This window comes from Cyprinus carpio, chromosome B2 (assembly GCF_018340385.1).
Source record: "Cyprinus carpio isolate SPL01 chromosome B2, ASM1834038v1, whole genome shotgun sequence".
In the NCBI taxonomy this organism is placed as follows: Eukaryota; Metazoa; Chordata; class Actinopteri; order Cypriniformes; family Cyprinidae; genus Cyprinus; species Cyprinus carpio.
Window position 1 is genome coordinate 27,530,102 of NC_056598.1, and position 26,540 is coordinate 27,556,641.

At 34.8% G+C, this 26,540-nt stretch overlaps 2 protein-coding genes across 2 annotated transcripts in view; one reads left to right on the top strand and one right to left on the bottom strand.

The window, feature by feature from the left end:
- The first annotated feature begins 1,128 nt into the window (after positions 1-1,128).
- Positions 1,129-9,233, top strand: LOC109107081 (SLAM family member 5-like). Its single transcript, XM_042718984.1, has 7 exons — positions 1,129-4,462; positions 5,061-5,369; positions 5,752-6,012; positions 6,212-6,313; positions 7,173-7,213; positions 7,699-7,836; positions 8,100-9,233. Exons 1-7 carry the CDS (start codon positions 4,414-4,416, stop codon positions 8,262-8,264), a joined length of 1,065 nt encoding a protein of 354 aa, XP_042574918.1. The 5' UTR covers positions 1,129-4,413; the 3' UTR covers positions 8,265-9,233.
- Positions 9,234-14,263: 5,030 nt separating this feature from the next.
- Positions 14,264-26,540, bottom strand: part of svilb (supervillin b) — a 37,819-nt gene continuing 25,542 nt past the window's right edge. The window contains 21 exon segments of the mRNA XM_042719182.1: positions 14,264-15,157; positions 17,077-17,232; positions 17,610-17,731; positions 17,894-18,037; positions 18,136-18,291; positions 18,820-18,953; positions 19,160-19,367; positions 20,198-20,303; positions 20,390-20,544; positions 20,793-21,090; positions 22,012-22,159; positions 22,273-22,448; positions 22,763-22,908; positions 23,000-23,147; positions 23,228-23,364; positions 23,670-23,825; positions 24,590-24,619; positions 24,622-24,722; positions 24,949-25,129; positions 25,415-25,495; positions 25,613-25,742. Coding sequence (XP_042575116.1) covers positions 15,071-15,157; positions 17,077-17,232; positions 17,610-17,731; positions 17,894-18,037; positions 18,136-18,291; positions 18,820-18,953; positions 19,160-19,367; positions 20,198-20,303; positions 20,390-20,544; positions 20,793-21,090; positions 22,012-22,159; positions 22,273-22,448; positions 22,763-22,908; positions 23,000-23,147; positions 23,228-23,364; positions 23,670-23,825; positions 24,590-24,619; positions 24,622-24,722; positions 24,949-25,129; positions 25,415-25,495; positions 25,613-25,742 — 3,000 coding nt within the window. The 3' untranslated portion in view covers positions 14,264-15,070.

Sequence of the window (26,540 nt, forward strand, 5' to 3'; positions counted from 1 at the left end):
TGCAGTTTGCTGATTTTTGTAAAATAACTTGAAAAATAACTTGAAAAATGTTTTTGCTTTTCAGATAAAGGGGTAATTTCAGTTTAATATGTTGCAGGCTCAGCTATTGGAAATAAATAATTGATAATAAATAATTTTGATGATAATAAATTATCAAAAAAAATTGGGCTTGTTTTGGGCTTGTTTTTGAAGCTGCGGTTGCTTATTTGTCTCGCGAAAGTTGGCAACTACGACCAGGAAAATGGACAAAAGCGTCCAGCTATTGCTGTATGAAAAGATTGCTGTATGAAAACAGCAATATCAGACAAACAGAAAAATTTGGAAACATGAAGACATTAAACATAAGATTGCGACAATATATGGTTTATTAAAATAAAGCATATGAACAATGCAGCGCTAATTGACATAGTATTTATTACAGTATAGAAACTATTCTGCCTTATATGTTAAAAGTGCTTGTAGTATATAAACATTAACAAATCATTATTATTCATTATTGTCCAGCAGTTATCTGATTTCTAAGCCAGTTAAAAGCTAGAAATTTAGAGAAAAAATAAAGTTGCCTAATCAAAAGTTTTTGAACAGTAAAACTGTTTTATAAATTAGATATAATTTTTTAATGTTTCTTTGATGAATAGAATGTTCAGAAGAACACCATTTATCTGAAATAAAAAATCTTTTGTAAAATTTTAAATGTCTTTATCACTTTCTATCAATTTAAAGCATCCTTGCTAAATAAAATCATTAATTTAGATAATTTCTTTTCTGAAAAATACAAATATACTGACCCTAAAGTTTTAAATGGTATAGTGTATTATGCTACAAATGCTTTTTATTTTCACAAATCTTTGGCTCTTTTTATTCATCAAAGAATCCTGAAAAAAAATGTACTCAACTGTTTTAAATATTGATAATAATAATAATAATTTAAAAAGGTTTCTTGAGCAGCAAATCAGCATATTAAAATGATTTCTGAAGGACGTGACACTGAAGACTGGAGTAATGATGCTGAAAATTCAGCGCTGCATCACATAAATAAGTTACGTTTTAAAAGTAATTCAAATAGAAAGCAGTTATTTTAAATTGTACAAATATTTCACAACATTACTACTTTTGCTGTACTTTGGATCAAATAAATTCAGGCTTGGTGAGCAGAAGAGACTTCTTTATAAAATATTACTTTTTTTTTTACTCACTTGCATAAAACAAAACATTCAGTTCAGATGTATCCGTGAAGCACTTTTCACAATGAATATAATTTCCATGAAACATGTTGAAATTATATAGAACTGTGCCAAACAAACCAACGTGGAACAAACAGACAAACCCGGGCTGGAACAACCTGGAAGTCATGCAGTAGACTTACTTGAAAAATAATCTGTTAATAATAAACCAGTTTTAGAGTGCACTGTATTAATATTACAAATAATAATAATAATAATAATAATAATAATAATTATTATACTAGTTATTATTATTATTATTATTTTTATTTTTATTTTTATTTTATTTTTTTGTGGTGTGTTGGTAGCACAATCCGATATTAGCATTTGTTAGAACACTGACCCCAAAGTAACGAGTATTTACAAGAAAGAGTTCAAGAGTTCCAGACAAACAATGACACTTTAAACTGTTCTGATACTTTAGTTAATATTTACAACAACAGCATATCTGGTTCTGTGAAACATCGCAAAACAAATATTACTCACGTGTCGAGCAGAACCAAAGCAACCTCGGCGTCCGTTCTCAGGCATTCCCGATCTCTTAACGATCTCCTAACGAAAGTTTTCCAGTATTAGTCCTGCTCCAGAAACAGATCTCGTCTGATCATATCCCATCGTTTACCTGTGACTGTCTTCGGACCTTTTTCTCTTTTTGTAATGTCTCAGCCATCTACAATCTTTCTACAAATTTCCCACTTTCTCATTCTTCTTCTTCTTCTTCTTCTTTGGGTTTTAACGGCAGCTTGCATCCTTGACGTTGCATTACTCCACTTGCTCATTCTCTCTCTCTTCCCCATCATGAACGTGCACACCCCATCGCTGATTGGCGGAAGTGTGTTGTGGCGCTCAGTGATATGTCCGATCCACTTAGTTTTTTCCTTATTTACATAATTAGGACTATGCATTTTTTTCCCCCCAGTGTACACACAGAACATAAAGCAAGCAAATATTCAGCAGTGTTTCTCTGAAATCGCTTTAAAGTAGTGCATTTTAACTTATAACCAGTAGATCTTATTTTTATGCCATATGTTTCTGGTTCAGTTAAAATGTATTACTTTTTATCTTATTCAAATAGCACTTTTGTTGATTTTTGGCTTAGTCTTAGATATATCTTTAGAGATAACCTTTTAAACAAAGTCTGGCTTTCAACAATGGATATTCTCTGTATTCTCAAATGAATTATATTGAGATGAGACTCAGATTGTAGGCTACTATTTTCCTGACATTGATCTGTCACATTGTATGTGCAATGTGGTGACATCTAAATAAACCAGTTTTTTTCAAAACTGGCCAAGAATAAATAACAGTGGAATTTAAATTTGATAACAAATAATGACCAAATTACACACAGGTTTAATACATTGAGACTAAACAAAAGTATTAGACTGTACATCCACATTCCATGTAGTATAAAATCACACACAGACAAAACATGCCAAAAAACAAAAAGAAGTGGCTTTTATGTTGGGATCAGGTTCATCTTCAAATTCAGATTTATACCCAGGTCTAAATGTCACATAAAAGTGTGTAGGGGACCTTACATTCTAAATCAATGTCATTCTTTTGCATGGGATCTTCTCTATGATTGGAAATAGCTATCTGAAGGATTTTGCTCACATTGAGCAGAATCGATACAAGCCATTATCGAGTCAACAGCACACAGACTCTTTGAAACATTTCCGTTTTGTTGCTGATGAACCGACTGAAATGTTAGTAAAGTGAGAGTTTGGTTGATAAGTCACTTTAATATCCAAATAGCAGAAAATGTACAAATAAAATGCACTGTAAATGTATTTGTAACTTGATTCTTTGAAAGCTATCAACCCAAATGAAATATGGTTGATTTTTTTTAAATAGAATTTTTTGTGAAATGTTCATTTTAAGTTATTCACAGTTTTTAGTTAACAACATACAGTATTTGCTTAAGTAGGGATTTATGAATTCTTTAAAGTATGTAATCCACATTATTTTGCAAGTAAACTATTTTCTTTGAATGTGAGAGACTTCCGACTCAAGTGTAGTAAACTGTTAACTATTTGCAATACATACAAATGTCTGTGACAATACATTAAAATAATGAGGAAAAACTACCAGCATGAAATATGATGACCCGGAAGCCTCGCACATTCAAGTTACGATGGCCACCCTCTCATCTACATTTAGAAATATAAACTGTAAAGTGTGGAGGTTTATCCTAATGTGCTGGATTTTATTACCTTCTTTGATATAACTGTTAAAATAATGTATTTTCTGTATAAGCCAATCTTCTGCATATTCAAAACGATTTTTTTAACAGTATTTTTTATTAATTTTTAATGTGTGTCTGTATATGTTTTTGTCTTTTTTCATGAATTCAAAAGACTAGTTCTGTGTTATATGTGAGTTTTATCTGCTGTCTTTAAAAATAAAATGTAAATCTTCTCAGATGAATTTGAAATGTGATTTTTGTCACTGGAAACTATGACTTAATGTGCATACCAGGTTTACCTGTAGAAAACAATTCTGGAAGTTGGTACCAGTCATGAGTCAGAGGATTTACCAAGGAAGTCGGGTTTACCCCTTTGTTGACTTAGGCCAAACTGATGCTAAAAATAATATCATACAACTGCACTGATGTGTCTGCCATTTCACAACAACTGTTAGTTGGCCACCAGAAGGATTCCAGGTCTTAAACTGTTAGCAGAATAAAAGTAAAAACACTATACAGTTCACACTTAAAATAATGATAGATCTATTATGTATACCTATAGCTATAAAATTTAGCTGCTTATAAGTAATGTGAAAATATTTAGGTCTGATATTGTTGTGAATGAATGCTGAAGCATATTCATAAACTGCTGGTTAGGTTATGATTTTGAAGCTGTGTACACCTTGTGTGCATTATGGGGTCCTTAACGTGGAACTGTCTACAAACAGGATGTGGGTATGTGTTAAAGAAGTGAGACAAGGGGTGAATACTAAAGTGGAACAATGTGTATAGACTATGTGGAACAAAAACCTTTTTTTATTTACCTAGTACAATGTTAAAGTTATTTCAGCTATATTTACACTTTGCCTATACTTTGACGCTCATGATTATTCACTTGCAAGGTGAAGCAGAAGTGTCTGACTAGCTGTGGTAATAAGTCACATTGGTTCATGTTTGCTTCCTTCATTGAAAGACCCGTATCAGGCATTGTTGTTAACTACAATGGAATTTAGGCTGCTGCTGACCTTCGTTCTTTCTACGCACATCACAGGTACAGAATCTAATCATTTTACTATTGTAAATAAGTCTTGGATTAATAATTTCTCATGGTGACAAATCACTAAATTGAAGGGGAGTTTTAAAATTCTCTCTGAAATTAAAATTTTAATTCCTAATGTTTAGTCACCAGTCTTTTTATGACATATTTATCCAAGTCTTGTAGAATTTCTTTTGGTTTTACTTCAAAACAGTTTGACTGAAATGTTTCAAGTATTTTATTAGACTTGACTGATTTGTTACAATAAAATATTGTATTCAGAAATATGACAACACCAGATCACATTGAACTGTGTGATTCTGGGATTCACAATGATGGAAATCCCACAAGCCCTTGTGTTTGTGTAATCTGATGTCACCATTATTATTATGGTTAATGTTACTGTTGGTTGGGAATTTGGACTTTTTGGTCTTGATAATAGCCTTTAATGTTGTGTTCTTTAGTGATAGAAATAAAATCTTGTTTTTATGCGTCAAAACACATTAACTAAATTAAAATCAAATTAAATTATTTAGATTGTGTCAACTGAACAACAGCAAGCAAACAGCTACTATTTGTATTTTAATAAAAGACTTATTTTCTCTCTCCTCAGGGTTCAGTGCTGAGATCTCTGTGTTTGTGCAGACGGGAGCTTCTGTTCAACTGAATATACAGACACAACAACTACCAGAGTTTGATGATTTATACTGGACAAATGATAAATCAGAGAATTTAGGTAAATATACAAAAGAATCTAACAAAACAAAACTTCACTCTTCCTACAAGGACAGAGTGGATTTTAATGATAAAACCTTCTCTGTAACACTGAAGAACATGCAGAAGACAGACAGTGGACTCTACAGAGCAAGAGCAAGTGGAGAATCAGAGAACGATATTGTTACATACAGAGTATCTGTTATAGGTGAGTCTGATGTGTATTGTTGTATAATGAAACTACAATATAAGATAATGTAAATGATATAAAGTATGATGTAACTGCATACAGTGTAAGATAACATCAATTATTTATTTATTTATTTAATTTTTTATCTGAAAACAGTAACAATTATGTGAGCACAACTAAATGCTGCAACATACTTTCTGTCCATATGTTTTTTTTTTTTTTTTTTTTTACTTCAAAAACTGCTACACATAATGTTAACAAAATCACGTGTTCATTTCAGGATGTCTTAACAAAATAGTATAAATAAATTATGTTTGGTTCTGGTTTACTTAAGTTTTGAACTGGCAAACTCTAGCATCCCTAAATCTGTGTTAAACATTTTAATACATGTGTGTTTCAGATGCAGTGGAAGCTCCTGTCCTGACTGTAAACTCAAACTGGTCCAGCCCTGAGCCCTGTATCTTTACATGCATTGCAAGTAACATTACCGTCAGCTTTATCTATGATAGTAGCATCTGTTCTCCAGAGGAAGTGACATCATCTGATAACTACACTCTAAGACTGAGCTGCAGTGGTGACTCCATCATGTGTAACTACAGCAACCCAGTGAGCTGGAAGACTGACAGAGAGAAGGTTAATGAACTCTGCACTGTTAATGAAGGTACATTCTGTATCCGCTCTGACCTGTAAAAACACTCACAGATGAGGAAACAGAAAATCAATTTGACTTAATCGTAAATATTGGATGATGTGCAACTCTTCATTTTAAATGGCAAAAACTGGACTGAAAATCCTGTTCATGTAAACCTCTGTCTGTGAAAAGTAGAGGGTTTTGTTCTTATCTTTATGTCTATAAACAGGAAAACATGAAGCGTCTGTGTTTCCACTTTGGGTCATTGCTATTATTAGTCTATTCACATTGGCGGCAGTGACCAGCTTCTGTATTTACAAAGGAAAAAAAGGTACAGAGCATCTAATCCTGCAACTGTCCTATGACACATAAATAATTTCAGTAACAGTTTATTGTAACGCTTCAATCCTGCTAATGAATAATTTCAATAGCACTCTTTTATATTGATTGCTAGTGAACCATCCAAGAGTAGGCTATTTCTCTATCTGAAATGACGACATACATCAAATGTCTCACAAATTTATGGCTCAAATATTAGTGTCTTTGTACTGTGCTTAGGTTTTTCCAAGAGCATATATATGACTGCAGTAAATAAATCACCTCCCTAGTTTTTATTTTTACAGACAGACAAGCTACTTTCAGTTTTTAAAGCGCTTTAAATGTAAACAGGGATTTTTGTTGGTTTGTTTGTTTGTTTGATTGTTTTTACAGTTTTCTCGCCATTATAATCTCATTTCTGCTTTAACTATTTGATTGTAAATGGTCTTTCTCACCATTGTAATCTCATTTCTACTTTTACTATTTGACTTTAAATGGTCCTGTGGTGTGATATAGCGTAATAATTTTTTTAGAAATAAAATCATTCCATGTAATCTCCCAAATAACATGATATCATAAAAACTACAATCACAGTAGTTATAGAATTACTGTAGCACAATGTTGTTCAAAACAGTTTGAGATGGAGTCTGACATGCCACAACACAACACAGGACCTGCCAACTTCCTATTCATTTTCACGTTAACTATCCACAAGTTTGACATTTCTGCTTTAAACCCTTATGACGAACTTGTTTCCTACTATTCCATTTGAAGTGCATTAAACATTACATGTGTTGTAGAGCAAAAAGTTTTAATGATATTTGTTTCATGCCTATACCCTGAAAATTGATGTTCTGTTTTAAACATCAAAGGTGCCCAGAAGGATGAACAAACAATCTATGCAGAAGTAGACGTAAGTTTTATACTACTATTCTTCATTAACCGCAGACATTAATTAAATTGTATCACACTATCTGTTCTCCTTTAAAAACAATTATGCAACATGTTTTTTTATCTCAGTTTTTGGTAATACAATCTAGAAAAAAGTAAAAGCTGTCACTGGGGTGTACCCTTTCAATAGACACTAATATTTACTATTTAGGTACTAATATTAATATTCCTTTAAGGTCCTGCATCCTTCAGGGGTAAATAAGGGTACCACCACCCCAGTGACAGCTTTGTACCCTTTTTTCCTGAGAGTGTAGAGTCTAAAAGTGTACATTCTTAGTTTCTGCATTAATTTATCAATTCATTGTTATTTCTTCTCGGGTATTTACTGTCACATGGGGACTGGTGATCACTTTTATTTTCTTTGTTACTACTGTTAATTGTGTATGAGCACTCACCACTCATTTCAGCCAAAACAGCAGTCTGATTTTGATTGGATTGTGTCTGCAGGACAACATCAAGCCACAAAAGTCACTGGAGATTTTGGAGAAATCAGAGAATCCCCAGACAGTGAATGATACTGCAGGAGATCCAGGACGAACTGATGTTACCATCCACACCCCACCTAACGACGGTCCTGTGAAACAGGTGAAGAGTAAACAATGACTCTATTCTCACTCAGCTACAAGTCATTTCAAAGAAACTGATGGTTAATTTGAATGTAATGTCTTAATTTGGAATAAAAGTGATGACAAGTTTAAGTGAATAACATTCAAATGATAGTTATTATATTTGCGGCTTATTGTTTGGGAAACAACCTGCCAGTTTGCAACATGTTGTTTAAATGATTTATAGGGATTTTTTTTGTTTTTTAAATGACCTGCAGCTGATTTTGTTCTTCCTTATTTTAGAGTTCATCACTCACTGAGAAGAGCGAGTCAGGTGCACCAGTCACTATCTACTGTTCCATTCAGCAGCAACCAAAACCCCCCAAAACTGAAGCTGAAAACACTATTTATGCTGTGGTCAGTAAACAACCAGCCGGGTATGAATCTGCACATCCACAATCAGAATAAAAGTGAATAAAAATAATACAAGTTTTAATAAAGCTGAACCCTTACAGTGATTCAAAGTGATTAAGGACTTCATATGTTCAGGAAGGCAGCAGCATATATTCCATGTGCAATGTGTTCCCATTGTAGTTGATTTAGGATGTGTTACAGATATTTGTATATGTAAATTCTGTCTTTTTTTTAAAGCAGCAGTGAATGTATTTTTTATTGTGAAAGTGTTGAAATGTGGTTTCCTCACATTCCTTACCACCTTTGCAAGCAACACCTGAAAACCACTTCCTGGAAGTATTTGTCAAACTAAAGGGTAGCAGGGTCGTTTCATTTGCCCATTCGCCCCAATTCCTCTGAAAAACACACAGTTTAATAATGATTTTAAAAAAAGTAATGAATATGAAATCAAAAATGTACTGTACAAAGCCACTTTGCACTAAAGGAAGTTAGGATTATTGGACTCAAGTCCATGGAGTATGTCAGTAACTGATCAGGCATCTGTGTACTGTATCCAGTGTCAGCAGCATCAGTGATTATAATGGTGTAATTTGCTTTTGATGTGACACTTGCATCTGGTGTATCAGCCATTAAGAGCTTGTCTCACTACTTTTAGTTATACTGACCTCCATTCATACAAATTTGAATTCAGAACACAGGAAACACGTGTCAATTTCGCTGCATTCCATAGTTCAAATTTGGTGAACTTTGCCCTGAAAATTCAGAAGATCCGTGTGGCCTCTTAGCTGAATTAAAAGAACATCAACTTTAAATCAGCAGAATTGAAGCATTGCAGTAAAGTGATAGATATAATAATAAGAGATTATATATTTTTACATCGTGGATGTATGTAGAAGTATCTTTTTTTGGGGGCAGCTGTGGCCTATTGGTTAGAGACTTGGACTAGTTATCTGAAGGTCGCAGGTTCGAGTCTTGGTGCTGGCAGGAGTTGTAGGTGGGAGGGAGTGAATGAACAGAGCTATCTTCCACCCTCAATACCCATGGCTGAAGTGCCCCTGAGCAAGGCACTGAACCCCCAGTTGCTCCCCGGGCGCTGGATATAGCTGCCCACTGCTCCGGGTGTGTGTTCACGGTGTGTTCACTTCTCACTGCTGTGTGTGTGCACTTGGATGGGTTAAATGCAGAGCACCAATTCCAAGTATGTGTTACCATACTTGGCAAATGTCACAACTTTCATTTTCATTTCACTTTCAATTAAAAAAGAGACTGGAGAGTGTGACATCATATTACAACCATTGCAGTATTCACATGCAAAGTCTAGCGTGACCGCGGCTTTAGGAAACTAAATACCAGAGAGTGGGGCCTATGGTGCAATGATGTATAAGTTTTCTTTGATATCTTGCTCTGGAGGCAGTCATATGCCAATTTATTTGTCCATGTGACATTAAAGATCCTGCAATATCAAAACAAGCTTTTTTGGAGCGTGGTTAAAGGGATACTCCACCCCAAAATGAAATTTTTGTCATCAGTCACTTACCTCCATCACCGTATGCTGCATATGCTCTTCTGTATCATCCGCGCCACAAGGATGTGCTGCTTTCTTTCAAATCAAAGCTAAATACACATAAAAACAGCGCATCCTTGTGGTGCGGATGATACAGAAGAGCATATGCAGCATACGGTGATATGGAGAGACACAGAGGAGACTGTTGACAAAGGAATTGTTGAATAAAGTTGTTATTTTTGTTTTCTTCGCTTACAAAAAGTGTTGCTGTCGCTTCATATAACCCAGATTGCACGTCTGATGGCTGATGGAGTATTCTGACGATGACTTTCATTCCTTTTATGGACCTTGACACTGTTATTTATTTGGCAGTCTATGGGACAGTCACAGGTCTCCCGGTTTTCATCCAAAGTTTCTTAAATTGTGTTCCGAAGACGAACGGAGCTTTTACAGGTTTGGAACAACATGGGGGTAAGTGATTAATGACAAAATTTTCATTTTGGGGTAGAGTATCCCTTTAAATAATTTTTTTTTTTAATAATGAGGACAAATTTTTTAACAGGAAGCCATGAAACTTGTAGGATGTTTTAATGGTACAAAGAACTATTATATGTCAAAAGATCAAAGAATGTGAAAAAAAGTGATTTTTCATGTCATAATCCTTTATTTATGTTTTACTGTTTCTCTTATGTCTATTTTTTTTGGATTTTTGTCTTCAATAATTGTATATTGAATAGCCCTCTTTGTTCTGTTTCTTTTTCTATTAGCCTGTCCTCATGTTTTGAACTCAAGTCAAGCCACTGTTCTTGCAGCTTTTACTATGAATTTATATGTTTTTTACTCATTTTTGCTGCTTGATGTAATTTAGCATTACTATGTGTCGTGTCTACTACAATAAATTTATTAGATTAAGCTATGCATTGAACATTTTTGTTCTCTTTTGATGAATATTTTCTATTGCACACAAATGAACCTGAACCATTACAACCCATATATTTACAACCCCTCACTTGTTGGTCAGGTGTTTCAGATAAAGAGATGTAGTGGTGGAGCTTCTGTTATAGTCAAGGCAAGACACCTTTATTTATATAGCACTTTATACAATACTGATTGTGTCAAAGCAGCTTTACAGTATTAAACAAGAAAACTGCTGGAGGCCAAGAGAAAACACTTCATTTCACTTAACACTTAAATTAAAAGTCAGTTCATCATTGATTCAGTGATGTCAGTAAACTGATTTAGCAGTTCAGTTCAAATATTATCTGTGCAATCAAGTACCCAACTAAGCAAGCCAAAGGCGACAGTGGCAAGGAACCAAAACTTCATTGGTAACAGAAATTGAGAAAAAAATTAAAAATCCCTAGGCAGAAACCAGGGTCAGTTGAGGGGCCAGTTCCCTTCTGGGCAAAAGAAACAAGCAGAGTGTGGTTTAATTCCAGAATGCAGCACAAGTCAGATCGAGCAGAGGTAACCAAAATAGTTTGGTTCTCAACATTCTTCAAAATTTCTTTGAAAGAAGACGGAAAGTCATACAACTTTGGACGAAACGAGGGGGTGCAAATGAAGTCAATTTAATAAATTTATTATGGCATCCTAGCTCAAAATCAGTGCTTTACTGTCAAGTGCATTTCTATGTGACAGAAATGCAATATTACGTCTGTTAACTATTATATTCATATTTGAATTCTCAAAAAACTACAAATCCATTCAACATTTTTGTTAATGAACTGTTATTAATTAATAAACTGTGTTTGTTATGAGAGACTGAAACACCCAGCTATGTCTACTCTATGTGTGAACAGGAGTGAAGGGACTTCTCACTTTAATGCAGTCAGGCTGGTTCAGTTCAGCCTGCGAAACAACAGAGGACAACCACTACTAAAAGCTTGAAAAAGTGTTTAAGCAATTGTATTTTCTCAGAATGTCCAGACTTGTTGGAAATGGTGTGAAACAGTATTACAGCAGTTGCTTTTTTTCCAGTATCTAAGGCAATATCACAACCTTATAAAGCATTCCAAGAAGTTCAAGGACAACTGTTAAATGCTGGAATACACAACTTTTAAAACCGTAACAGATTTGAAAACACTAGGCACCATACACTTGTATACACACATACTACCAGACTTTCCAAAAAAAAAAAACACCAGAAACATGGTGTTTTCACCAGGCTGAAGTCTGTTTAATTCAGTTTTCATAATACATCCATAAGCATAAACTGGTAAAGTCACAATATCACCAAACTCAGTGTTTTCCCTGGGAATAAATACACAGGCAGCAGGGTTATGTGTTAAAAAAGGATGGTGATATTAGCAGAATTACTAAGTAGAACGAGAATACCAACATCTTTGAGAAGCATCTGAGGTTATGGAAAGTCTTGAGGAAATCAGTCATGGGTATTGCAGAAAAAGGACAAAGACCAAAGGATTTTTTTGAAAATCCCTGATAATAAAGACCATGTTTTTCTGAGATTTCACCCTGATGCCCTTCTGAGTGCCCAACAGTAAACCTGAAATGAGGAAGAGCAATTATTCATTACTTTATATTAACAAACATATCTTCAAAGACTTATTTTAGTTATATAATGTTATATTTTTTGTGGATAAATTAAATTAACTGAGAATTAATAAATTAATGGATATGAAATAAATATGAATTCAGTTAACAGAAGGAATTATTTTTGCTTGACATTGTGAACTCTGAGCAAGGACTCTTGTCCATGTTTTCTGCTTGACTGGCAATTCATACACTGTGTAATCAAATAAAATGAAGATTAATATACAATACAAAAGTCCTGGTTTCAGATGTAAAAAGATTATTTGTTTGTTTGCTTTTAGGGCAGATGACATGACTATACAATCTATCTAAAACTTTTAAAGCATTCTTCTCTCTCTTTTTTTATTATAATGCATGTAATTTAATTACCTCACATTACTTAAGAGGCTATATGGAATATTTATACAAAAATAAGTCAATAGTTGTGAAATGTTGTGACCAGTACTTAAAATACACAATTTTTTTTTTTTTTTAACAAAATGTAATGTAAAATTGACTTGTTTTGGTCAAGTCAAATGTGTTGATAGAGGGTTCCATGGGTCAATGCAAATAAATCTAGACTAAAAAAAAAAAAAAAAAAACATTGTTGGACCTGACGTTTTAATCTTATCCAAAAAAGCTAGATGTGATAAGAGTGTTATACATACATTACCAGTCAAAAGTTTTTGAACAATAGGATTTTTTTTTTTTTTTTATGAATTCTCTTCTGCTCACAAAGCCCGCATTTATTTGAATAAATGCAGGCTTGATGAGAAGAAGAGACTTCTTTAAAAACATTAAAAATCGTACTGTTCAAAAACTTTTGACTGGTACACTTAAAAATAAATGTGCTTCACGATGCCATAGAAGAACCTTTTTGTCTAAATGGTTCCATAAAGAACTTTTAACATCTGAAGAACCTTTCTGTCTCACAAAGGGTTCTTTGTGGCGAAAGAAGGTTCTTCAGCTTATAAAAAGGTAAGAAAGAGATGGTTCTTTAAAGAACCTTTGACTGAATGTTTCTTTGTGGAACCAAAAATGGCTCTTCTATGGCATCGCTTGAACCTTTTGAAGCACCTTTATTTTTAAAAGTGTATAACAGCACCTTTATTTTTAAAAGTGTATATCAGCTTTTTGAGTCACTTTTTTTGGAGCCATTCTTTGGGCCGAAAATCTGATCAACGATGATGCTTTTGTTTCTTTGGTTAGTATACTTCGTCTACAAATTTCCATCGCCAAAGACCACGCAAAAAAAAAGCCCTTTTGTTGTTGTTGTAAACTAATTTTAATAACATTGATAGCATCAGAAAACAAAGAGCGAGAAAATAAGATGCGCTCCAGAGGGAAAAGATTCTTCAACACCAGAGAGACTTTATTTTACTATTAGTAGTAGTTGTAAAGTCAAGAATTTCAGAATCATTTACCTGTAGCATCGCTGTGTAGCCCTGAACGTTTGTTCTGAAATGATGATGCCGGGGAGGAAAATACTTCCACTTTTCATTTCAAGTGAGATCTGCCTTGAGTGAGCAACATCTTTCTGTGCTTATTATCTCATGAACTGTAGTATATATTGAAACGAATGCATTCACACACACAAGAAAAACAAACCACATTTCGCAACATAGGCTACAGTTCTTCATACTGACAAAATATTTTCACATTTAAATTAATCAGAAATGTCTAGCACAAATGCCTAATTTCATCTAATTTACCGAAATGATGCCACCATTATATATGAAAGAAAAAGGGAAATATGGATGTCTTTAGAAGAAAAACTATAACCAACAAGAATGTCCATAGTTAAGTAAGGTTCGTTTTAAAAACAAACCTTTTTTGGAACACAGATTCAAAATATTTCCTTTTAGTTTTTGACCGAGTTGACATTGATTAAAAAATGATAAAACGTGTAACTGAATATTGACCTTATTAAATACATACTTTTTCCACTACTGTAGCCTGTTTTGTTCCACGTTGCCCTAGAATCAGTAAGAAGTTACACACAAACTAAAACAAAAAATGATTTTTAATATGCTTTCTTTATTCACTATTTCTTTTATCACAAAGAAAGTCTCTGAAATGCAGACTAGTGTGTGTTTGGTATAGAAACTGTACACAAAAGCAAGGCACTATACTGTACATTTAAATTAATAACTTTTCTTTCTCTCATCCATTATTCCATGCTGTCTGAACACAAACAAACATTATGTCCCTCACACCTCAAGAAAAAGAGACCGGCACCATCACAAACAACAGCCATTCACACGAGAATACCACACAGAAAAATTACAGACGCAGCATGTAAACTCCTCTCGAATCATAAAGGAACATTCTAAGACACATGACAACATTTAGAGCGATCACACAGGATTTTCTGCCACTTCATCATTTGTTACTAAGTTTATACAATTTCCAATTATTCAGCAGACTTATCAAACATAAACACACATCACAACAAAAACCCATCGCAGATCGTACCGAATGGGAAGATGAGTGTATTGACTTCATGTACTTGTTTTAAATGTTACATGAACATACACACTGCTCACAGGCCACAAATCTTCGTACATGAATGTGATGAGGAGACACACACAGACTCACAGACATCACCTCCACAGACTTCAGAAATACAGCAAAAGTGGACGCCACAGCAGGTGAATCTGTAGATCCTAAAGTGACCTTTGACCTGACCGTTTACACTGTTCTCAGTGCACAACCACCTCTCTTATCCTAAAGAGGTCTAAATGCTGAGGTGAGCGCAGAACCGGCGGCCATTAAGGAAATGGACAGTGATAATTCTGTCACCGTGATGACTTTAGTCAGGTTTTTAAAAGAGTCCTTTGGCTTTTTTTAGGTTCACTTGCTTCCATCCGGGCAGAGCATCAAACTCTTCTCTCTTCATGTCTAACACTCGCTGAGAATACAAAAAATATTGTAATGAGTGAAAAGAGAGAAACACACAGGCACATAAATACACACATATACACTAAGGTTCAAAATGTCGGGATTGGTAAGATTTTTTTAATGTTTTTAAAACAAGTATGTTATGCTCACCGAGGGTGCATTCATTTGATCAAAAACACAAAAAGCAGTAATATTGTGAGATGTTATTACAATCGAAAATATCTGTTTTCTATGTTGCATATTCTAAAATGTAATTAATTCCTGTGATACAAAGCTGAATTTTCAGCATCATTACTACAGTCTTCAGTGATAAATAGAAAAAGGTCAAAAGAACAGTATTTATTTTAAATAGAAATATTTCGTAACTGTCTTTGCTTTGTCACTTTTGGTCAGTTTAATGGATCCTTGCTGAATAAAAGCATTCATTTCTTAAAAATAATAAACAAATAAATAAAATAAACCTTACTGAACCCAATCTTTTGAATGGCAGTGTATTTTCGCACAAACAATCTTAAAATTTGCAGAAAAGTGAGGAGAAAAGGGTTACAGTAACACTGTGTCTTAGCTAGGCACGTTGTGCTTAAACTGCAGTCAAATAGCAAAAAATTGACATATACTGTACAGATAACAGGAGAGACTTTGGACCAATCACAATTGACTGTGGGCGGGGCTACTCAGCATGACCTCAGCAGAAATCTAGATTGTAAAGGATGCACATTGTGTTAAAGCTCTTATTACAGTTTAATGTGCACAGACAACTTTAAGCAAGCCAATCATGGATTGAACAATCTATTCAACCAATGGTCTGAATTTGGAGCAGGACCACTGGTTTGCCAGCGATTGTTGAATTTACATGCACATTGACTGTGATCGTCTAAATTAAGACCACAAAAAGCTTCAAGAAATGCAGTCTTGTTAGACTGAAAAAAAGCACAATATACAGACTTTATCAGAGTTGGCGGTTTACTGTGCATTGGTCCAGGGGTCTCGGTCTCCTTAAATGTCCAAATCTCACTGAAAAGGAGTGACCTTTGGTAGCTCTGTCACAGCAAATCGCTATCTGTGTGACATTAATGTGGAAGAGATATGATTTATTACATGTTAGCATGTCATGCCTAATTAGGACACTGTGCTCTCAGTATATAATTTTCAGAAACAATTGTATTGCTGGAAAAAATCTTGTGAAGATAAAATCTGTTCACACTGTTTGTGTGCACTGTGCATGCATGTGTGCTTTTGTGATTTGTTCAAAAAGGTCTCCAAGATTCAGCTGGATAAGAGAAATCCAAAGTTTGCAAGAAACAGGCAGAAAAATGAAGCATGAAAGTGAGGCTGTCAGGAAATAGTGCCACAGAAACATACTGTATCTCTCCCAGTGACTTCAGTCCATGTCAGAGATACTTACCCACTCAGAATTCCCTACAACCCCGCCTAAAACGGCAAAACATTTCATTCTTAGTATCTAGTCATGTCATACTTTAAGAAACCATTAATAGGATGAGCAACCTGCTTAACCAATTCAATTTGGCAATTTAAATGTAAAAGATAAAGTAGTATACAGTAGTAAATATACAGTAGTAAAAACTGGCTTAACAGAATCAATCTTATAATTTTATTTTTGGGGGGGTTACATAATTGGTTATTTTGTTTCTCCACATAAATCTAAATTTCTCATAAGTTTTGAATTCTAGATTGAGTCTTTGTTACTTTATTACCCGTTTTTATTTATAGGTTGCTTGCTGGTTGTTATATTTCTTAAGTCTGTATACTGTACACTAATGTTGTTATGTATTGTTCCTGTCTTATAAACATTTAAAAAAAATGTGAATAGATTATTCAGGGATGTGAACATTTTTGCATCAGTTTTCTATTTTTACACCGATCCCAAGATGCACAGGTGATCTCTCTCATAGAAGTGTATGCCGTTACCTCAAAGTCCTCGTCGGTCAGGTACATCTCGAGTCTCAGTGGGTCGACGCCGTGGGGAAGGGGACGGGTTTGCAGTGTTGCTAGAGGATATGTGCTCTGACATAGTTGAGCCAGAACTTCCTCCACCAGAATGATCTGGTTACACACTTCTGCCTCCTGCGCGTGCACACACACACACACACACTTACTTTTTACAAAGAGTAAAACCTTTGAAATTTGTATAATTAATATTTTATAGTTTTTAGCCAAGATCTAAAAGAAGCACAAAGCTTGGTCGCCACTGACTTGCACAGTATGGAAAACAATACTATGGAAGTCAATGGCGACTTTCAACTGTTTGGTTTGGAACAACTTGAGGGTGAGTAAATGAAGAAATTTAAAGTTTTTGGGTGAACTATTCATTTAAACACACTAATTTAACATCACCGTTTCAGTCAATGATTTCTGTTTTGCCTAAACCGAAAATTTGCTTTCTGATTTTCAAATTTCGTTGTAATCACTGACAGAAATGCAACACATGTATAGCATCCCACCCTCTCTGTAATTTCAGCAATGTCCTCTCTGTGCTCCCAGCTGGGGAACATGTTTGTGAAGGTCAGAGGCTCCAATCCAGCATGGATCAAGTATGACTTCTGAGGCTTCTTCTCGTTCTTTTCTGCTAGACAAAGAGAGGCATCAGTTATCTGTATTCACAGCATACGTGGACTTGAAACTGTTTGTGAAGCAGCATACAACATTACAAGCTGCTGGTTTAGATGCACATTTCCGGGTTGCTGACAGAACTAAAAGATGATTGGCCAATAAGGCTGTCAATCACCTCTGCAGTACTGCAACACTGTTTCCATAGCACACTTCCTGTCTGCATCCCAGCGGATGCGGGCAGAACCGGTACTCTCAGTATCCTGCGGCCACCAGCCCTGCCACAGGTAAACTTCATGATAGTTATCCACTAGGAACAGAGCTAGGAACAGACAGAGAGGGAGAAAAATGTGCATCATTACTTATGACTCATTGTTTCCAGCCTGAGAGAAAGAGCTCATACGTGTCATTTCTTTTTACCTGGCTGAGGGGCAGAGTACAGATCCTCCTGCAGGAACGGCAGGGAACAAACAAGGTCTGTGGCTCTGGATGGGTTGAAAAACTCCTGCGCCACAAACTCACCCGAAGAACTACTGAGCTGGAACAGACGCGGCGTGAAGTTGAACTTGCCAGGGTCTGAAAAAAGTGAGAAATATTGAAATAAAAACAGAAAAAAATTTAGATGAAGCAGGGAAAAAAATTTGACTTGTTTGATAACAGTTTATGAATTCTTGGGTCTATTTATTTTTTAGTATGCCTTGTGAACATATGTGAACCCACTTCCACCACTTAAGAAAAAAATCATGCTTTAGTAAATCATAATTTCATAACCAGTTGTGAGAAAAAAAGTTGAAAACATAAAAACTTTAAAATAAAATTTGAATCAAAATTATGCAAAGAATTCTGAGAATAAATGGTCAAAATTATGACAAGTCATGTTTGTCATTCTAAAAAACATAAATTTTGACTTCAATTTTGATTGTTAACTTTCATTTTTCTCATAATTATGACTTGTTAATTTCATTATTATGACTCAGTTTGTCATAATTATGATTTAAGATTCTTTTTTATTAAGTAGCAGATTTTTTTTCTTTGTATGTTAGAGATGCATTATTGTCTGAGGGATCATCACCAAACTTCCAAAATCATGCAGTCATGTTGTACCTTGAAGCATGCAGTCGTAGGCCTTGCGGTCCTTCCTGCCTAACGCTTCCCAGAATTCCACCGGCTCGCCACCTTCCTCACATTCATGAATGGTCACATTGCAGCTGCTGTGAAGTCCCGCTTCCAGAGGCCGTCTAGGAGACACAAATAAGAGTCAGATTTCAATCATAATTTTTTTTTTTTTTACAATGCAAAATGTTTTTTTTTTATCTTTCTGACCCCCAAACTTTTGAATGCTAGCGTATGCTCTGAACTCAGTTTTATAATACCAAGTATATATGTGTAGAGGTAAATTACAAGGAAACTAAGTTACCCTTAAATAAATGCATGAATGACTCACTGTTCTTTGATCTTCTCTGTGGCGGTTCGAGCGACATGCCGTGTGTGTGTTTGAGTTTTGCAGCCATGCCACAGGTAGATGAGGGCTTTGTTGACGTTCAGAAGGACCATTGATGTGCGTGATCGCAGACTGCTGCAGTGACATGCCACTTCCAGCAGATGGCCCTCTACAGGCACCTCACCACGCACACAGTACAGACGCCAGTCATCTGAAACACAGATTACAAAGTCAAATATTAATACACTGGCATACAGCTTCTTGCACAGTGCACTAATTTAATAAATGTACTTGAAACTATTTGCATGACTAAATGCTTCAAACAATAATATGTTACTATACTGTTCTCCCATGTGCCCATTACACACAAATTATGTATTAAAAATAGCTGTTTTTGCTTTTTTTTTTTTCCTAAATATTTTGTAAAAAAAAAAAAAAAAAAAAAAAAAAAACATCTTAATGATTGATCATAAAAGAGATTAAAAAAAATTGCTTCTGGGTCCCACGTGACCTAAGACAATGAAAGGTCAAATGCATTGTGGGATACAGTGTGTTACACTATGAGCTCTTGTTAAATTTGCACATTTTGGTAAATGTTGACAATCTAATTACCAACATACTATGAATAGTATGCGTAATGCATACTACGCTTCTTCCAAAAATAGTAAGCAGTATTGCCATTTCTAACCAGATTGCTTACTAAATTAATCTCTCATAAAATGTTAAAAAGTTAATAACTAAATACATATAAAATATGCAATCAAATAAACACTAATAAATATTTTGTTTAACTGCATGTCATATCACTCTAATCAACATTTACTGCAATTTGTGAATAATATGCAATCATTTAATCAAAAAAAAAATGTAACTGCAGTCGTATGAGTATTTAAGAAAGTAATATAATCTAATAACAAGTGCTTAATTTTGGAATCTAATAACATAATCCAGATTGCATACATCAGTTACTACCCATCACTGTTCCTAACAAACCCAAAATCTGGACTGAACACGAGCATTGAAAATATGCTATCCTCTTACTCTGAGTGTTCTCCTCTTCTTCTTCTCTCTTCCCAGAATGCACAATCATCCCTCCATTGAAACACTGCAGGAAACAGGGCGGCTCCTTCCCCTGCTGGACCTGCATCTGAATATGAGTCACAGAAGCATTGAGTGAGCGAATGGGAGAAGCAGAAAGCAGTCAAGTGTGTTTAGAGCAGTATCTCATCCTACCTGTGCTCCTCTCTCTTCATCCAGTTCAACCGTCATGAGCGCAGATGTTCCTTTCTCATTGACCGTCGAGTTTCTGCCCTGCCAGAAGAAATAGCAGCACTTCTCCCTGCCGGGACCCGCACTGCGCATCTGATCCAGCTTCTGCCTGCTGCCCACTGCACATTGACACACACATCCAATAACACTCTTAGAGGACAGCACTGACAGTTTTATACCAGCATATGAAAAGAGGGTGCATTCTATACTTACGCAAAAAAAAATTCCGGCTTACTGCATAATGTCAGTCCTAACAGTATTCTAACTAAGTGTAAATTGTATCAAAATTATTTTGATGTTTAATCATATTTTACTACACCATGTACATGGACAGGCAAGTTTCATTTGTCCCGGTGCCGTTACTAACCTGCTGCGCTCACCATGTACTTCCATTTCACTACGTAAGCATCACCCTCGTGAAACTGGCCGATGCTCTGCTTGGGCAGTCGGCTGTAGTCGAACTCCAGGATGTGCCAGACATCAACAGAAACCGTGCTGATCTCAAGAGAGCGCATGCAGTCGTCCAAGCCCTTCTCCACCGGACCGTGTCCTCGACCCACATTCTGACCGTCCAGAACTGTACTGATGGGTGACTGCAGGACCGGCAGCATCAGAGAGGCGCTGTACGCCCGGCACTCAGAACGGGAATCTGTGCCCGGAGACTCCTGAGAAGGGAAGAAGAGCGGTTTAAAGCAACACTATGTAAATTTTGGTGCTCAAGCGGTTAATAAACAGAACTGCATTACACATTAAGAACATTCTAGATAACATTCTACTCCGCAGCGGTGACGATCCGAACAGGCTACAATAGTCAAAAATAATCACTTATTATAAATGTACCGTAGTGATTTGGGATATGGTACAATACACAATCAATTACAAAACACAATCAAAAACACAACTAAAATATTTTGAATATAGTTGTATATTGTGATTATATTATGGTGTTACTGTGTTTGTTTTCTTTCTTAGACATGTTCAAAAGATTGAGGTCAGTATAATCTTTTTGTAAGAAATTAATACTTTAACAAAAACATATTTAATCAAAAGTGACAAACCACAGAATTTTCTTTCAATTCCTTTAAAAAAAATACTGTTCTTTTTTAATTTTCTATTCACCAAACAATATTGAAAAAATTTATCAAAAAATATTAAGCAGCATAACTGTTTTTAACATAAGAAATGTTTCTTGAGAAGCAAATCAGCATATTAGAATGACTTCTGAAAGATCATGTGGCACTGACGACTGGAGTAATGATGATGAAAATTCAGCTTTGACATCACAGGAACAAATTTAATTTTAAAATACATTCTAATAGAAAGCAATTATTTTATACTATAATGATATTTCACAATATGACTGTTTTTACTGTATATGTGATCAAATAAATGTAGCCTTGGTGAACAGAAACAACTCTGCATTTTTAAGTGTAGGTATTCAATAACTGGTTCAGAATTACAAACAATGATGAAGGGAAATCATTATCAGAATCTGTACATTGCTCACAATTCACATCCCTAATAATAAAAAGTCAAAGGATTTTTTGACTGATACAGTATATAGATACTGACACACAGTGACCCACCTTCTGCTGGAAGGGGTGCTCGATGACATTTTTAGGTGACAGTCTAGAAGCATCTTTCCAGTCTAGGAACTTCTCTTTAAAAAGACATGTTTCATTATGTTCGGTCAGTCTGCCAAATATGGCCCAGTCTGGGCGACCTTGACCTTTCCTAAAAAATAACCACACACACAACTTTAAATTGAGATTCTCAAAGTAAAGTGGATGATTAGTGTGTGTGAACTTAAAATAATTTAAGTAATCTCCTGAAACATATGTGTGCACCTAGGTATGAGTGTGTTGTGTCCTCCAGGGTCCAGAGGGTTGATGTCACAGTTGGTGTAATCAAACGTCCCGTTCCAAAGGTGCTTGGCAAGCTGAAACGCCACCTTCCTCTGTGCCAGGGTGACCTCTTTACCATGCCACACGTACACTTCACTACCGAAATCAAACACTACAACCTAACGTGGAAAACAGAGCCAAGAAAACACATATATTCATGATTCCCATATATTCAAATGAAATGTTGTGCAAAATGAGGAAAAAGTTCTTAACTTTCAAAAAATGCAAAAATCGCAACTACAAAAACAGAATGTTCTAAATGTTCAATTATCAGTTGCATAACATAAATCATACTAATAAACAGTTTATTATTAATATTTAAATAATTATAATAGTAAACACAGTTACTGCAAAATACATTTAATGAAAACATGAAATAATGCATGAAGACATTACACAATATCTAAAACCACAAAAAGTCACAAAATATGACCTCTTTAGCACCCAAAAGTGAACTACGAGGAACTTTTCCCCAGAAATCATCATCAGGAAGCAGTTTATCGTCCACAAGGCGGAAGATACAGTTTGTCTCCACAATGGCACTTTCAAACATCTCATCCTCGTCTGGAGACCCAGCCGCTGTGATCATTACACGCACACACACATAAAAATATTATTCATTTTAAGTAAGATAATAACACATAAATGCTATCTATTTCAGGGTACATACAGTGGTAGTTGGCTGGTCCTCCCAGGATCTTCCAGAACTCAGCAGCTGCAGGGCTTTGTGCATTCACTCCTTCTTCGATCGTCTCTACCAGTGTAGCTCGACAACCAAGATCGTGGTTCAGCTGGATGAAAGTGGCCAGTTCTGATGCCTGGATGTTAAATGTAACAACACAGCAGTGAAGTACAAAGACGATATGAAGAATATCGTGCATAAGAAGTCAGATGGTACCTTGGCTCTTTCAATGACATTTGCAAACTCTCCGGTCCAAACAAAACAATGCTCAGGCGTAACCAGCAGAAAACAGTCTCCGCTGTTCAGAGAGGACACTCTAGGCTCCACTAGTCTGGTCTGGACATGACGTCGACCTGGAGAACATTTATGTACAGTTTAACACACTCAACCACTAAAACACATACCGCACATGCTGGAGTAAAATATCACAATATTACTATTTATATCATATTTTGTGCCTTCCGTGGGTATTACACTGTATTCCAGGCTTAATGCTAGTTAAGTCATTTTTCTGTTTTCACAGAAAGCTTATTTTAATAGGATTTTACTGTGGGCGGGGCTTTCCAGCTTAATGTGACAAAAAAACAAAAAATTTTCACGGACCACATCATCACATCATGCCTGGTTTGGAGACAGTGTTAGAGGACTACAGACTGACCTTTGACCTGCATGAGCATGAGTTTTTTGAAGGGAGCTGCGCTGTTATTGGTCATCTGCTCTGAGACGCTGACACTGCGCAGACTCACGCTGCTGTAGCTCTCTTTACTGGCCAAACCAGCCAGAGCTGCATCCGACAAACTGGAGCTCTTGCTCACTGGAAAACATGTTAAAAACATACAAAATTTTAACACAGAAATTAAGTATATTTTAATCTTCTTATTTTGTTAGCAAAATTGTATTCATGTAATTGCAAATTTTCAAAGCAGAAATAATTTTTTTATGTTCTGGTTGCTGAACAGCAGTATTTAGAAATGATTTCTTTTTTTTTTGTATACATTTTTTTTTGACTACTTATACATCCCTTTCACTTTTTCCCTTTTCTTTCCTTCATTGTTTATTTATTGTTCTCAATAAAAAATATTTATGTATGAAGCAATGTTATTTTAGTATTATCTATACTACTATTAAATTTAATATTAGTACTATTACTATTTATATTAGCATTATTTATTTTTATAGTACTTATTTTTAATAATTATACTTTTCATTAAAATTTTAGTTTAAGTTTTTGTTTAGATTCATTTTAATATTTTTAATTATTTTAATATTTTTTATTTAGCTTTATTTTATTTTTATTTCAATTTTAGTTTTAGCAATTTTAATACTTCAAGCTGAACTTTTTTCCGTTATTTATCAAGGAAAAAAAATCAGATATATTAGTTTTTCATCTAACATTTTATCTGGGATTTTTTATGTTATTTATCAAGGAAAAAAAATCAGAATAAAATATTTTAGCTTTAGTTTCAAAGAATGACAATATTTTTGTTATTGCTTTATTTCAATTGCTGAAAATATTTTAAGTTAAGAATGACAACAGTGAACTGAAGCACATTTCCATTCATTGCACGGCCTACTCACTTTTCTCCTGTTTAATTCTCTTGTTTTTGGGATGTCTTCTCTCGCAGCGAGAATCTTTAAGGGGTTCCTGGAGGCCTGGACATTACGGGAGGGACGAACGGCCCGCTTGTGCTGCACCATCGCCGATGTCAAGCTAGGAGCCAAAGAGAGGCCAAATGTCAGAGAAAGTGCAATAAGCAGCTTTAAATGAAGTTTAGAGAGAAATGTTACATTAAAGATAAAAGAAACAGACAACCTACAATATGGCGTATAAAAAAAAAACATATAAAATAAATATAAAAAAATATTAAAAATAAAAAATATAATCAAAATCTAAAAATAAATGCTTGTACATATATTACAGAAACACAAAATCTTACGTTGGAGTTTGTTTTCCGAAGATGGCATCAAAGTCCTCATCCAGATGCATCCTGCTGCTCATGCTGCGGGGAATATCTGTCATGTGAGAGTAAAATTTTGAAAAGATCTCATCATCCAGTCGCATCACTTCCTTCACGGCTTTCTCTGTCACCGTCAAAGTCGTCTCCTGCAAACCTGATACTGAGAGGAAGGAAGGGATTGAGATGGCAGTGCAACAGAAAGAAATGCCAATGGAAATGTTTCACACCACAGAAAGTCATGATGGTTTAAATAAAAGCTTCATTATCAGGTCACTCTTACAGCAAATGAAAACTGCTTCATTTTTCAAAGATTTTGACACCAAATAATGCAACTGTGATTTCTACTTTTACCTCTACAATGGGCTCATAACATTCTCTTCTATAAAAAAAAAAAAAAAAAAAAAAAATTTAAGAAAATAAAGAGATTTTGCATCAATCAACTCACCTTTACTGTTCAAACGCCCTATAAACGTCTCCAGCTTTTCCAGCTTCTTATCAGATTCCATCTCAGCTCTGGCCTCAATTTCTGCAGCACATCAGGTTTTTGTCCCAGTTATTATGGTGCAACAACAAACTTTCTCAAACTTTGTGCCTTCCAAAGAAGAATGTCTTCTTTCATGAAGTGTGTGTTTGTTGAACGTACCTTCCTGTGGTTTCGAGATAGCTGGCACACTGCTCTTCAGTTTAGCAGAGACCGGAGACAGAATAGGGCTGATCACTGCAGAGGAAGCAGCCAGACCTGTCAGATAAGAGACAGTCAGAAAATAAGTATGCTACCTACAGTATGTAATGCTATTTTATGTAATTAAAAAAATCTAAATTAAATGTATAAATAAATTGCATAAATGTTTAACAAACATTTATGATTTGGTTGATTAAAAAATAAATGACTATTTTACATTTGCACCATGATTTACAGACGGCAACAAGTAAAATGTCATTCAGTGTAACAATAGTTTATATATAAAAAATATTGTCAGGGATATTTAGAAAAATAATCATCTTAGACTCTACTTAAGGATCATAGTTCAGCCCCCCCAAACTAAATGTAATTTTAAATCTTTATCTTTGCCACTATCCTTCAAGCCACTTGGTTTTATCCATTTGTCAGCAAAATGATTTTAATAATTTAAAATATAATAAAATGTAGTATTATTGCTTTATCTTTTATATATTTTAATAAGTACAGGACAGAGTAAACATTTTGTTTAATTTTTACATTGCTATATCTGCTACACTGAATGAAGATGGAACATTATTTCACCCATATTTGGACATTTCATTTTACAAAAGTTATTTGAAACATCAAGTAGACACTTTACTTGCATTTAATATGCTATGTATACTAAATCACTTTTTTTAAATTTAATTTGATGAATAAATTTTTTTGGGTTTACTTTTGAATTTTAGTTTGGGTTATTTTGTTTTTTGAATCACTTTTTTTAAATTTAATTTGATTACCTATTTGAGAATTTCAGAGTTTTTGAAGCCAACAAATTTTTAATCCTGGATTTTATTTTATTTTAGTTAGTTTTGAAGCCAAACAAAGTATTTTAATCTTATGAATCTTA